Source organism: Tenrec ecaudatus, chromosome X (genome assembly GCF_050624435.1).
Source record: "Tenrec ecaudatus isolate mTenEca1 chromosome X, mTenEca1.hap1, whole genome shotgun sequence".
NCBI lineage: Eukaryota > Metazoa > Chordata > Mammalia > Afrosoricida > Tenrecidae > Tenrec > Tenrec ecaudatus.
Genome location: NC_134548.1, coordinates 82,746,829 through 82,762,450, shown reverse-complemented (window position 1 = coordinate 82,762,450; position 15,622 = coordinate 82,746,829). Strand labels below are relative to the sequence as shown.

The 15,622-nt window shown below is 43.8% G+C and overlaps 1 protein-coding gene across 1 annotated transcript; it reads left to right on the top strand.

The window, feature by feature from the left end:
* Positions 1–8,906: 8,906 nt before the first annotated feature.
* Positions 8,907–12,483, top strand: LOC142433462 (endothelial cell-selective adhesion molecule-like). Its single transcript, XM_075538386.1, has 6 exons — positions 8,907–8,974; positions 10,101–10,285; positions 10,507–10,655; positions 11,566–11,572; positions 11,967–12,089; positions 12,368–12,483. The coding sequence occupies exons 1-6, from the start codon at positions 8,907–8,909 to the stop codon at positions 12,481–12,483; spliced, it is 648 nt and encodes a 215-aa protein (XP_075394501.1).
* The last annotated feature ends 3,139 nt before the right edge of the window (positions 12,484–15,622 follow it).

The following is a 15,622-nucleotide window of genomic DNA, read 5'->3' as shown; positions in this document are numbered from 1 at the left end:
GTAATATTTTTTGTTCTGATGATGCCTGATATCTGATCCCTTCAGCACCTTGTTATCACACAGGCTGGTATGCTTCTTCCATGTGGGCTTTATTGCTTCTGAGCCAGATGGCTGCTTGTCCACCTTCAAGCCTTTAAGACCCCAGACGATATATATTTTTATAGCTGGGCACCATCAGCTTTCTTCACTACATTTGGTTGTTCAGCCTCTTTGTCTTCAGCAGTTGTGTCAGGAGAATCATAGAATGCCAATCTAACAGAAGAAAATATTCTTCCATTGAGGGAGTACATGAGTGGAGGTCCAATGTCCTTCTGCTACCTTAATATTAAACCTATAACTATATGCACATAGATCTATTTCCCCATCCTCATGTATAAATATATGTGCATATGTACATGTCTTATACTAGACCTCTATAAATGCCCTTTGCCTCCCAGCTCTTTTCTCTATTTCCTTTGACTTCCCTCCTGTCCCACTATCATGCTCAGTCCCAACCAGGGTTTCAGCAATTTCTCTTGGTTACATTACCCTTGATCATGCCCAACCAAGCCTCTCACACCTTCCTCACCACCAATTTGGTTCACTTGTTATTCCCTTGTCCCTGTGTTTATTAACGCCACTATGTTTCCCCCCACCTCTCCCTCCCCCATGTGCCCCCGGAACTGTCGGTCCCGTTGTTTTCTCCATCAGACGATTCATCTAGCCTATCTTATTTAGACAGACCTGCGGAGATAATAACATGCACAAAAACAAGTCAGAGCAAAACCAAGCAACAATGTACAACAGAACAGCAACAACAAACCAATGACCAAAAAAAAACAAAACACAACAAGAAAGAAAAGCTTGTAGTTCATTCATGGACTGTTTGTTTGCCTTTAGAAGTGTTTTCCAGTCCAGCCTGCTGGGGTACCATATCCTGGCCCCAAAGTCCACCTTCAGCATTCCTTGGGAACCTCGCCACTCCATTTCCTTGTTCTATTACACCCTCTTAATGTCCCCACTTGGTGTGGCAGGATCCGATCAGGTAAAATTCCCAAACTGTGTCTCTGGTATTGTCCCCTATAGGGCCATGGGTCTGTGAGGGGCATTATGTCTCATAGTGGGGCCGGCCATGCGGTACTATCTGTCGACTGGCTGCGCCAATTGGGAACACTGTCCCCATGGCCTGGTGGGCCAGGATGTGTCCACTCTCTTTTCCACCCCACTCATCTGCTCTCCTGTGCTCCAATCAGACATGTCCCTCTCCCAGAGCTCCAGATTCAGTGCCTTCCTTTGATATAAATTTTTCTGAGGGGATGGGCAGATGTCTACTTAGTAGTTGGGGTTGGGGTCTGTCCCCCAGATTTTTCCAATGTTTCCCTACCCATGCCAGCATGTTGCAGTCACATCGTGGAGCATCGGGATGAAGTCTGGTTCATCTTTCCCTGTGGAGATATAAACACTACACTCTCCTTGGGTGGGTTAGTGCCCTATGCCCCTGCTACCCTTTTCATTTTTATTATTATTGTTTTTTTCCTTTCCCTACCTCCTTTTTAATTGTCTACTATGTGTATCCCTGTATTTGGTCTGGTCCCTGCCATATTCCTGGTCCTCACCCCAGGAATGTTTGTATACCATAGCTTTTCCCCTATGCACCTTTTGTATTTTTTTAAGCTTACCTCAGCACCCTTTGCATTCTTTCCGTCTTTAAGTCAATGCTATCTTGAGGTCTGTTTTCTCTTTTTTGCCCTCTGGGTGAAGTTGTTCTATGTGTGGTCTCTTATGCTTGGTGAGTGTTGTTCTTCTGCCCATACTGGGTCAGCAAGGATCTTTTGTAGGGCTGGGTTTCTTCTAACGTATTCTTTGATTTTTTCCTTGTCTGGAAAGACTCTACTTCTCCATCTATCTTGATTGATAATTTGGCTCGGTAGAGTATTCTTGGGTATGCGCTGTTTTCCTTCAAATTTTGGAATAAGGTACTCCACTCTCCTCTTCTTCATAGTTTCTGCTGATAGGTCTGAGCCTGTTCTTTTTGTTGTTGTTTTATTTTTTTAAGACATTTTATTAGGGACTCATACAACTCTTATCAAAATCCATACATACATCAATTGTGTAATGTACATCTGTACATTCTTTGCCCTTATCATTTTCAAAGCATTTGCTCTACACTTAAGCCCTTTGCATCAGGTCCTCTGTTTTCCCCTCCCTCCCCGCTCCTCCCTCCCTCATGAACCCTTGATAATTTATAAATTATTATTTTGTCATATCTTTCCCTGTCCAATGTCTCCCTTCACTCCCTTTTCTGTTGTCCATCCCCCAGGGAGGAGGTCACATGTATATCGTTGTAATTGGTTCCCTCTTTCCAACCCTCTCACCCTTTACCCTCCCAGTATCGCCCCTCATACCCCTGGTCCTGAAGGTATCATCCGCCCTAGATTCTCTGTGCCTCCAGCTCCTATCTGCACCAGACTTGCAAGGTAGAATTCGGATCATGATAGTTTGGGGGGTGGGGGCGGGGGAGGAAGCATTTAGGAACTGGAGGAAAGCTGCATTCTTCATTGGTGCTACAACGCACACTGACTGACTCATCTCCTCCCCTAGACCCCTCTGCAAGGGGATCTTCAGTGGCCGACAAATGGGCTTTGGGTTTCCACTCTGCACTTCCCCCATCATTCCCTATGGTAAGATTTTTTTTTCTGATGATGCCTTATACCTGATCCCTTCGACACCTCGTGATTGCACAGGCTGGTGTGCTTCATCCATGTGGGCTTTGTTGCTTCTGAGCTAGATGGCCGCTTGTTTACCTTCAAGCCTTTAAGACCCCAGACACTTTCTCTTTTGATAGCCGGGCACCATCAGCTTTCTTTGCCACATTTGCTTATGCACCCGTTTGTCCTCAGCGATTGTATCAGGGAGGTGAGCACACAATGATGTGATAGTTTTGTTCTTTGATGCCTGATAACTGATCCCTTCAGCACTTTGTGGTCACAAAGGCTAGTTGGTGTGCTTCTTCCTTGTAGGCTTTATTGCTTCTGAGCGAGATTGCCGCTTGTGTACCTTCAAGCCTTTAAGACCCCAGACACTTTAACGTTTGATAGCCGGACACAATCAGCTTGCTTCACCACATTTGGTTGTTCAGCCTCTTTGTCTTCAACGGTTGTGTCGGGAAGGTGAGCATCATAGAATGCCAATTTAATAGAAGAAAGTATTCTTGCATTGAGGGAGTACTTGAGTGGAGGCCCAATGTCCATCTGCTACCTTAATACTAAACCTATAAATATATGCACATACATCTATTTCCCTATCCTCGTGTAAAATATATTTGCATATGTACATGTCTTTGCCTATACCTCTATAAATACCCTTTGCCTCCCAGCTCTTTCCTCCATTTCCCTTGACTTTCTTCCTGTCCCACTATCATGCTCCATCCCCACCTGGGTTTCAGCTATATCTCTTCGTTACCTTACCCTTGATCATTCCCTACCAGGCCTCCCATACCCACCTCACCTCCAATTTGGATCCCTTGTTGTTGCCTTGTCTCTGGGTTTGTCAACACCACTTCCTTACACCCCACCTCCCCCTATCCCATGTCCCCCCGGAACTGTCGGTCCCGTTGGGATCTTATTTAGACAGACCTGCAGAGATAATAACATGCGCAAAGACAAGACAGAGCAAAACCAAGCAACAGTATACAACAAAACAACAAAAAACCACTGACAATGAACAAAACAAAGTACATCAAGAAAGAAAAGCTTGCAGTTAGTTCAAGGACCATCTGTTGGCCTCCAGGAGTGTCTTCCAGTCCAGTATTTTGGTGCACCACGCCCTAGGCCCAAAGTCCACTTTCAGCATTCCCTGTGGACCTTGTCACTCCATTCCCCTGCTGTTCCGCTGTACTCCCCCAGTGCCTTGCCTCAGTGCGGCGGGATCAGGTCGGGCGCAATTCCTACACAGTGTCTCCGGTGCTGTCCCCTGCAGGGCACATTCTTATTTGGGAAACTTTATATATGATTGCTTGTTTTTCCTAGGTGCTCTCATGATTTTCTCCTTTTACTCAAATTTGGATAATTTAACTATTATGTGCCTTGGTGAATTCTTGGGATTCAGTCTAGCGGGAGTTCTTTCAGCTTCCTGAATGGTTGCCTGGTTTTCATTCATTAAGCTGGGCAAGCTTTCCTCCAAGAATTCTCTCACTATTGTTGCAGATGACTTCTTTGTGTGTCTTCCTCCATAGGCCAATAATTCTAACATTGTTCTGCTTCATAGCATCAGACATAGCTCTTAAGTTTTCTTCAGCTTCTCTGATGATCTTATTAGATTTTTATTCGCGTTTGTTCAAGTCTGTTTGGCTGTCCTCCAAGTAATTGATGCGGTTCTCTGCTTCCTCCAGTTGATTCTCAAGGTCCGTGTTTCCGTTAATGGTTTTTGTTATCTCCTCCCTTTTTCTGTATTGTTTCCCTCATATCCTGTATGATTCCAAGTAGCATTCTGAAAATTTCTTTCTGTGGCACCTCAATGTCTGCTTCTTCTATGCATGTCATTATGTTCAGGACATCTTCTGCCATTGCCTTTTGTTCTCCCGTTTTTTCGTTGAGGTCATTGGGGCTGATGGCTGTTTGCGTTGCATTGTTTTAGAGGAGCCTGGTGCCGTTTTCCAGGGAGTCGAAGTGTACTGGCTCTCTCTGGGAGACTTGTAGTAATGCTTTTTCAAACTGCCTACAGCTAATTTCATTATGGAATTAACCTACCACTTTATCCTTTAGTGGCTTCCCTCTCAGGGGAGTGACCCCAAAGGCTGGTGGGTTGCCTACTTTGGTGTTGCAGAGGTTGGGCAGAGGTTCCTGCAGTGGCTTGGACCATTGAGGAGTGTTGGTTGAGCTACCTTAGAACCCGAGGCACACAGGCAGCTATTCCCCTGTAAGATGTTGAGCAGATTATCCCCTGGTGTAGGTTAGCAGGTCACGCTAGTTACACAGGGTGGAATTCACCTAGCTGGGTGTGGCACAGCGGTAAATATCCTAGGCTAAGGGGATTGGTCTGGAGGTTAGCAGTAGTGTGTGAGAGACCACGAAAGAGACAAAAAGGAGGAAAATAAATTAAAAACACAAGCCCACTGAGCCGGTGGGGTTTGGGGTAGGGGGGCATATAGTGAAGAGATGGAAACAAATTCAACAATGTAGCTGAGTCCCCATCCACCAGTGGAGCTTCAAGGGTTTAGTCCCTGCTCCTGGCGGCAGCAGCAAGCTGTGCCTGTGTTCAGAAGAAGCCTATGTGCAGCCCTCTAAGACCCAGGGGGTGGACAGAGAGGAGATGGAAACAAGAGGAACAATGTAGCTGAACCCTGATCCCTGCCCATGGAGCTGCAAGGGTCCTGTCCCTGCCCCAAGGTGGGTGGTGGCAAACTGTGGCTGTGTTGAGACGAAGCTACCCTACAGGCTCCAAATGGCCCTGGCTCCAGCAGAGACAGTGGTGGGGCCAAGGTCAAGACTCAGTCGGCCTTCACTGAGATAAGCCAAAAGTTCCCAGCCTCTCAAAACCCTGTGTCTGTGCCTACTTATCTTTATGATGCTCCTCCTGTGTTCCAGCAGTGTTGAATTTCCCTCTAAGAAACTCTCCTGGGCTGAAATCTGCGGAATGCCTCTGGTATGTGTCACTCCATTTCCATCTTCCCAGAAGTCCTCTATTTTCAAAATGTTTATCCAACTTTTTTTCCCTTTTCATAATGTTTGGATGAATTCTTAGGTCTTCTTTTATATGGATTGAGCTTCATGTATTTTGTCTCACGAAATTTATCTTTAAGATCACTGATTCATACCTCTGTTGTTTCATTTCTACTATTTTGTTCTTTCAAAGTGTTTCCAGTTATGGTCTTAGTTTTCATCTACTGGATTACTATTTGAAGTTGTTGGACTTATTCCTAATTTTTCATTTGTTTTGTCATATTATTCTTTTTTGTCATTTTTGGGGTCTTATTATTCTTGTAGTGCTTTCCTGAAATCTTCAATCTTCTGTTTTTTCTGTATTTCTGTTGAATTTTTCTTCCATTCATTTAAAGCAACTGAAGATCATTCTTCTAAACTCCCTTATGGAAAAAATCCAAAGCCCTTTCTTCATCTGAAGTTTTTTCTGAATCCATTTTTGCATGTAGGCCACTCGATTGTGCTGTCTTTTCTTGTGCTCAGAAATTGGCTGTTGTTTCCAGCACATGATGTTGTTTATAAAACAAATATAAATAAAACAAATAAATATAAATTTGTAGTTCAGGTCATAAGGGAATGAATAATATCCTCTGTGCACTTGCTGTAGATTTTGAAGATGCAAGGGTGGCTAAGTCATATGGTAATAGCCTATTCTAAGCAGGGATTGATAACAGGAAAAAAGTGAAATACTACATCCTGTCAAGATCCCAGTCTAAAGTTTGGGTGCTTAATTTTTCAAGAGGCGTAGACTAATGACCAATATGGTGGTCATGAAGGAAAAGAGGAGATAATATCCAAATACACTTTATCTGTTCATTTGATCTTCTTTCCTGAATCTGAATATCATATCAGGTCCCAGGGTCTCCTTAAATTAATCCACTCTGACTGTGAGCTGAAAATGGTACTGTGTTTCCTTTAAGCCCCAGGGCCACAGACAGTTGATGCTCTTGATTTCTCATGCTAATTTTCCCCTTGCCTGGTTCAGCACTTAGCCCTCCCTTATACAAGGTCACCTAATCTTGCCCTCCCCATAGGGTGGGTAGGGAATGGTGCTACCTTCCTCTCTAGGATTAGATTAAGTGTTCAGTCTCAAGTGGGTGTGAGGTGAAAGCCATGAGATCACTTTCTTTGCTATTCCAATACTATGGACCTGAGCACTGGAGGGAGGGATCACTCAGGACCGAAGAGGAAGTGTAGAGTGTGCTGTAAGCTCACCTTTTTCCTCTCTTCTAATGCCATGGAGACTGAAGCACTAGAGGGAGGGGTTGGTCCGCAGCATCATGTCAAGTCAGTCAAGTGTCCACTATTTTTCAAGGCTTCTTGCACAATTGTATTATTCTCTCAGAATTGTCAGGCTATTTCTGGCCCAGGCATTTGTTCTAATGGGAAGGTTCAGAATCAGAGTTGTTTGCTTTCCACTTTTTAAAAATCTTAGTTCAAAGAGGTTATTACAGAATATTTGGTTAGGCTGCCCTGTTCCCCTTTGGTCAGTTCTAATAACCTTTCCTTTAAGCATCAATACTTTCACCATTCTTTCACCCTCACTTCACCATAAATTTATTGTTTAATTCTTGCTTCAATTTTTGCAGAATTCATGTTGTATTGATAGCAGCTCTTTTCAAACTGATGTCTAATTTTTCCTAGTGCCTTAAACTAGATCCTGTTCAAACATGTTCTAGCAAGTTAGTAAAAGTTTAAGTTGATGCATTTAAAAAATATGTATAGTGTTTTCTCTTTTTTTCTCCGTATTTTTAAAAATCATTTTATTGGGGGCTCGTACAACTCTTATCACTGTCCATACATGCATCCATTGTGAAAAGCAAAGCACATTTGTACATTTGTTGTCATATTTTCTTTGGCATCAGCTCCTCATTTATTCCCATCCCTCTCCCCCCTCTCCCTCCCTCATGAATCCTTGATAATTTTTCAATTGTTGCTATCATTTCATGTCTTCCAAAATGTCTCCCTTCACCCATTTTTCTGTTGACCATCCCCCTGGGAGGGGGTTATACGTAGATCATTGTGATCAGTTCTTCTTTCTCCCTCTACCTTCCCCTTCCTTTCCTTGTACCGCTACTCTCTATGTGGATCCTAAGGGGTTTATAAGTCCTGGATTCCCTATGTCTTTTCTGTATTTGTGTACATGCTCTGGTCTAGCCAGATTTGTAAGGTAGAATTGAGGTCATGATAGTGGGGGGCAGGGGGGGAGCATTAAAGAACTAGAAGAAAGTTGTATGCTTCATTGGTACTATACTCCACCCTGACTGCCTCATATCTTCCTTATGACCCTTCTGTAAGGGGATGCCAAGTTGTCTCTAGATGAGCTTTGGGTCTCTACACAGTTTCTCATTCACAATAATATGATTTTTTGTTCTGGGTCTTTGATACCTGATCCATCGACACCTCATGATCACGCAGGCTGGTCTACTTCTTCCATATAGACTTTGTTGCTTCTCAGCTAGATGGACACTTGTTTTATCTTCAAGCCTTTAAGTCCACATATGCTGTATCTTTTCATAGCCAGGCACCATCAGCTTTCTTCAACACATTTGCTTATGTGCCCATTTTGTCTTCAGTGATCTTGTCAGAAAGGTAAGCATCACGGAATGCCAGGTTATTATAACAAATTATTCTTGCCTAGAGGGAATACTTGACTAGGGGACCAATGTCCATCTGCTACCTTGATACTAAACCTATAAATATATGTACATAGATTTATTTTCCTGTCATTATAATTAAGTATATTTACATATGTATGTATCTGTATTTAGACCCTATAAATGCCCTTTGCCTCCTAGTCGTTTCCTTTTTTATGTTCCTCTTCTCCACTATCATGTTAGGCTTTCATTCGGGTTTCAGTAATTCCTCCAGGTTACATTTCCCTTGGTCAAGCCCTGCCAGCATCAACCGCCCTCCTTGCTATTGATTTTAGATCACTTGCTCGCTTGTCCCTGGGTTTGTTAACACTCGCTTCCTTTGCCCTGCCTCCCCTTCTCCTGTGTCCCCCTCAGAACCATCAGTCCCATTGCTTTCTAATCCAGATGCTTTATCCCACCTATATTATGTAGATAGACATGCAGAGACAATAATAAGCACACACAAAAAAGGAAAGAACAAAACAACTACAATTTAAAAAACTGATGACAGAAAAAAGAGAAAAGTCCATAAAAATTCCCTATATTTTGCAAACTGTTGGCAATGTCAGACGACCCACTTAGCCAGGTAAGCATGGCTGACTTATGCTTTGTGAAAAAGTACAAACCACCCACATTTGCCTTGCCTCTTGTTACCTGCCTGTGAGTGTCAGTCACAGGCCACTTCTCAGATGATGGGCACCTGTTCCCCTGCCCTTACTGTCTCCCTGGGATCTGTGTTAGACTGGGTGGATTAGAGAAATAAATCCAGAGACACGCAGATATGTATAAGAAAGAGCTCTATATCAAAGAGTAATTGTATATGAAGAAAACATCCCAACCCAGTCCAGATCAAGTGTATAAGTCTGATCCTACTCCATAAGTTGGATACGAGTCCATAAATCCCTCTTCTCAATCACGCAGCCACATGCAATGATGCCAAATGCAGGAAGATCACAGGCCAGTGGATGAAAAATCCCTTAGACCCAATGGCCATGGCTGCACCTTTAGGGCGCTGGCTGCCATCCACATGGCTTATCAACAGGAAGGTGAAGCAGAGTGTGTGTGGCCCACCTCCAGGGAGAAAGAGCAAAGGAGGCCAGCCTCATAAAGCCATTTATCTAGGAGGTCCTCCAACCAAGCAGCAACCTGATTGACAGGATAAACTCTGTGTCCATCTTCCTAGGGGAGCCATGTTGACACACAATTCTAACTATCACAGGAGGCCAGGAGCCGACACCTCTTCCCATGATCTGCCACCTGCTATCTGCCATCACAGCAGACATGACCAGAGACTGATTGAGCCAAAGTGATTGAAACTTCATTTTTACCACCTCTCACTTGCACAGGCTACTACTTCTAAGGTCCTAGAAAACATTGGCACAGAGTCATTTGTTCTTCTCTTAAAAATGAAAACATTTTCTTGTCTTTTTTAAAGATCCCTCCCTTCCTTGCCCTGTACATTTCAGGCCCTATGAAACCCAGGTTTCTCCCTGAAATCTAGCCTCCTGTTGATAAGATCTCTGCTTCCCCATCATGTCACCTTCTAAATGCCTCGAGTGGGAGATGAGGAGACCATGTAGAGAAGAATTCTAACTATTCGGGTGCAGGAGATTCTGGGGTATTGAGAGGGTGGCCAGAGTGGGCTCTGAGGATGATGAGAAGGAATTGATCCAGGTGAGGGGTATCTGCAGCATGGCAGTTTCAGAAAGTCTGTGGACACAGTGGATGTGGGTAATAATAGGGAGGTTTTGTGTTCTGTACCAGGTGTTGTCTTACTACTATGAAGTTGTGTCCAGCAATCCAATCCCAGAGTGTCTCCGCTCTACTCCATGCCCTCCCACAATGTGTCACTTCGGCTGCAGGACGTCCAAGAGAAAGACTCCGGGTTTTACCATTGTTCTGAAACTTTCTATGACAGTCAACCGAAAAGGAAGAGCAATAGCTCCAAAAGCTTGGATCTGAATGTGCTGGGTAAGGGAGAAGCGCAGATGTTCTAATTCCACCCTCTCTCTTCAGGAAAGACCAGGCAGGTCTTTCTTCCAAATGGACTGGGGGGAAGGACAGGCAAATGGAGCCACAAAAGGGAGTATTATGGTGGTGGTGATGGTGGGGTGGGGGTGGGGTGGGGCCAAGGGGCAGGGATTGACCTATGGGTCCCTTAAGTAGAGTTTTTATTCTGTCTCTCCTCCCAGTTCCTCCTGCTTCTCCATCCTGCCATCTCCAGGGCATGCCCCGTGTGGGGAACAATGTGACCCTGAGCTGCCAGTCCCCAAGAAGTAAGCCTGATGCCCAGTACCGGTGGGAGAGGCTGCTCCCATCCTCCCAGGTCTTCTCTACACCAGTTTTAGATGAGAGAACCTTTTGAAACAACTGAGACAATGACTGAGGAAGGGGAAAGGTGAGATTTTCCAGAGGGACCAGGATGGAAAGGGGAGGCAATACTGAAAACTATGGGGCTAAGGAGAGGGAGGATGATGGGGGAGGGTGTGGCAGGCATGGAGAAAGAGCCCTATAAGGAGCGTCATCTCCCTCTGACCTAATGGCTCTAGATCACTACATTCACATTGCAGGTTTGCTACTCACAGTGCAACATATCAATAACCCTGCTTTGAACACACCAGCTTTAAAAGGATATTCAGTGCAAAGCTGGACCATTTAAATATGGTGGGAGAATTAGATGCTTTTACAGAATTGTTATTAATTTGTCAGCAATGGCAATGGTAATGTGCTTTATGGGGCAATATTCTTGTATCTTCAAATTTCACTCTGAGACTGACCTCTCATGGCAAAAAGTTCACAGTTGTTGAGTGCAAGTGATATCCATATAGTTTTCGTTTTTCTACTTTTCCTTCAACCACTTTTAGAATACATTCTTCTGTGGGGACCCATACTTACCTCATATGTTTGTTGAGAAGCCTAGTTCTCACTAAAGCCTCTGCCTTCCATTCCAAACTTCCCTATCGGGTTTCTGAGACTCCGTCTTTATGAGAACAGCCTCATCGTTCTCCCACAGATTAGCTGAAAGATACGAATCCCCAACCTTGTGGCAAGGACCTCAATGTTTAACCCACTATGCCACCAGCACTCCTCTTGAGTAAGTTAGTAAAAAGGAGCTGGAACAGTTTTTGCATAGAGTGAGCATCCAATAAATGTCAACTGTCATACTCATGATTTCACATCATCCTTCCAATACCATCAGATAATCCATATTACTGCCACCCCTATATGCACTAAGAAATGGAGAGTTTGAGCTCTCAGGTCACCTGCTGAAAGTCACACGGTCTTTCTGCAACCCATCCGGTCTTCTTTCTTATCACTGCACTGTCTCCCATGAACGAAAGTTTTAAGAATTCGTGTTCTGATTTTTCTTTGCACCGTTTCTTTAGCCTCCTTTCAGACATCAGCTGGCAGGGACCGCGGAGTGGACATAGAGGGGGATACTGAGCTAGCATTTTTTCAATTAGAAGTAGAAGTTGTCACACCCCTTCCCTACCTCAAAGAACAGCCCAGAGGGTTAAAAAATGACATCCTAGGGGCGGGGCATTTTTTTGGTGCAGGGCCAAGGGGCTGGGGGTGAGGTGAGGGCGTGAAGGGATCAGGGGTAAAGATGATTTCTGGCCTGAGAGCTAAGTTATGTAAATTATGTCTACAGATCCCAGTCATGGGTCCTTAAGACTGACAAACCTGTCCACGTCCATGTCCGGCCTCTACATCTGCAAAGCCCACAATATCGCTGGCAGTGCCCAGTGCAATGTCACACTGCAAGTGAGCACAGGTCAGTGAGGGGTAAGTGTGGATAAGAAAGTGTTCAATGGTGGTGGGGGTGGTGCTACAAGAGAATAGGGATGACCTGTTGTCTGGGTCCCCTGGTTCTCACAGGACAGAGTTAATATAAATGTTGGGTACAAGTGGCTACTCACCATGTTCTGAATGACCAGCTGCCTCCATGTTAACATGGAAGTGGAGAGATGATGGCAGTAGAGAGAGTGTTGGGATTGGGTGGAGACAGATGGGATCCGCTGGCTCTCCTCGCCGACACCAAGGCTTTCGCAGGGCCTGGGCCTGCAGTGGTTGCTGGAGCTGTTGGGGGCACGCTGATTGGATTAGGCCTGCTGGCCGGGTTGGTCCTTTTGTATCGACGCCGGAATAATCGTATAGTGTTTTCATAATACATATTATCCATGAACTTTTCGAGACTCTGTATTACCTAGGCCTGGATGGTGTAAGCCTTATTTTTTGTTCAGATATTTCAACCTATGAACTATAGACTAAAAACTCAAATGGATTCGACACCTTTGTGGATGACTAGACGATCTACAATTGTTCCAAGGAGGTACTTTGGGATCCATTATAAAGTTTACTGTGATTTATAGCGCTTACCCTCTTCAATCATCACCACTCTACATACACTTTCATCCCACTAGAAGTTTCACTTGAAATGCCAGTCTGGCCTGAAAATGAGAGGAGTAAGTGCAAAAATGGGTAGGTATTGATGAAAAGATTGTGCCAAAAATGTGTTGAGTACTATTTATTAGCCAGCAAACCATAGTTCTTCACAATTCTTTGATAATTTGATGTTTTCACTTTATTAATTGGATTGTCAGGGGTTGAGGGACAAGCTCCAGGTCCCACTTCTAGTATGGTCCCTTAAAAAATTACTTATTGAAATCGGTGCCCCATGCACCATTCTAGTTTCAGGGGATATTATGGAAAATAAGAAACAGAACCCTGTTTTCATGAATCTTACATTCTGGTATGGAGAAGTAGACAATACATGTGTAAATGCAAAAGAAAATATTGATTAAATATTGGGGGAAAAATCAACAGGGCAGTGTGATTGTGATTTAAATGGGGTAGAGTAATTAGAGAAGACCTTTCTGAAGAGATGACACAAGCTGAAATCTGAACGAGTAGGAAAAAAAGCAGGGCATTTCAACCCCAAGGAATGAGTGCAGTCTATTTGGAGGTAGAAACCTGGGGAACATTGAAAGGAAAAGGCAGTAAGAACCGAGACTAGTTCATGAGAGTTCTATTGCCCACGTGAGAGAGATGGAATTTTATTTTAAGCTGTTAGCGAGTCTTAACCATGTGAGTGAAGTGTGCGAATTTAAGCTGCTACAGACTCCGCTAGAGCACGGACTGGCTTGGCCACTGTATGTTCAATAGGACCACCGCGGATGTCTTGCTTTTCCTTTCCCCATTCTTTCCCAGAGTGAAAGTACAGGGAAGCTCCATCCATAGTACCCTGGAGGTAGATCTGACGTGCTCTATGGCTTTTGACATCCTTTCCCAGGTTTCTTTGTGTTTTAAGAAACTTGGTTTGTGAGGTTCATGTAAACAGCAATGCAGGCATTATGCCATTTTAGTCTAATTCTATTTGAGCAATCTTTTCCTGCCACACCTGAGAAAATCTGTAGGTAATGGGACCAAATACCATAAAATAAAATGGAACAATCTTCTCTCACTAATAACTGGGCCAGCATTGAGCTACTTTTCTTTGCTAACACCTCTAGGGGGCATTGTTGTCCACATAATGAACTAAAGGGATGTAGGTGCTTCTTGATTTCTTCCTTTGCAACGGGTTTTACTGGTGGGCAGACTAAATTTAATAAGCACAGGTAAATCTAGTACATTCAACACACACACAGAGAAGCTAATAAACTCATGCACTTTAGATCATCAACCACGCAGCCCCCCTGCCTACATCCAGGTTAAGTTTGTACCCAAACCATTCTGAGGGAGAATTGGTAACCTAAAAATGGAAGAGTATGTATTGAATGGTTCCAGTTATCAAGGGAATAGAGGCACTAACCTCAGTTCTTAAAAAATTCCCATTTCGTTTTCTGAGTTTCAGATATAGGAGCCAAGGTAGGTGGGTCTATGTTGCAGTCTATTTCAAATGTCTGCCATACCACCACTATTTTGATTAAGTCAATCTGATGGGGACTACACTTTCCCCCAATGCTAACAAAGTCTGGGAATTTTTCAGGACTTTAGGTGAGTACATGTGGAGCCTGACTAATCTCCAGTGGTGTCTTCTCAGGCTAAATTACAAACCTCAGGAAGAGCCCCTAATTCTAACGGTTATAGAAACTGGTTCTAACTTTGCCCTCTGTGTTCCTGTAACCAAGGGCTTCTGGTTACAGCTTTCTTTTCGCCGAACACTTCCCTTTGTCTTGGTTTCTTCAAAAGATTCTACTCACCTTGAAATGCAAGAACATCATTACAATTGTGTCTGAATAAGGACACATGGGCCCAGGGGCAATAGCAGTTGCCTTAAAAATAATGAGCAACAACGAGCCTATTGAACACATGGTCTGTGGAGAGGTGAGACAGAGATTTAAGAGTGCAGTGGAAAAACAGGTTTAAGAGCCAGTGAGATTTAGATTCATATGTTTCTTACCAGCTGTTTGGTTTTAGATACAACATTGTCTCTTATCCATTATCAGGACAATGATGCTGACTTTGATGGGAGACATATAGATCACATATGTCCCAGATTTTAAGAGGGGAACAGGAAAAATTCCAAGCTTCCCAGAGTCCTTGACTTCTGTCCAGAGTTTTCCTAGTCGGAAGATCTGTACTTTTCACACTTCTTTTCCTTCTAGCCACAGTATCTGTTTTCAACCGAATCAGAGATTTTTCCTTTCGAATCAGTCAGCAAGTACCCAGTCTTTGTGTGAGAAAGCTGCGAGAGAACTCTCTTCAACCAGCTTTTTTGGCCAATTGTCCTATTTCACCAATAGATTGTGTTTGAATTTGCTATATATAATTATTTCACTACATAGCTCTTGTTGTAGCCTCTAAATAGTGGTTAGATGTGCAGGAAATAAAGTGGTAGCCATAGTAACAAATCTTCCACCATGGATCTGTTGTTTCACAGGCAATTAGGTATAATTCTAGTTTACAGCTGTGCCTAGTAAAACAGGGACCTGCTATATGAGGTTTTTGTCACCTCCCCCTTTTTTCTTCCCCCACTGTTACACAATGGACAGGTCTTATCTTATTGCAGATCTGTCTTGGAAGACATACAGCCAGAATTCTCCTTAACGGCCAGGATGACAAGACTTGGTGTCATGTGCTTTGGACATGTTATCAGGAGGACCAGTCCCTGAAAAAGGGCATCATGTGTGGTGAAGTTGTGGAGCAGTGAAAAAGAGGAAGACTTTAGACAAGATGGATTGATTGAAACAGTGGCTGTAACACTGTGCTTAAACATAAGAACAATTGTGAGGATTGTCCCGTCCCGCGGGACGTTCACCGTGGGTCCTGGAGGAGAGAGTGGGAATTGGGGGGGTACAAGAGGCA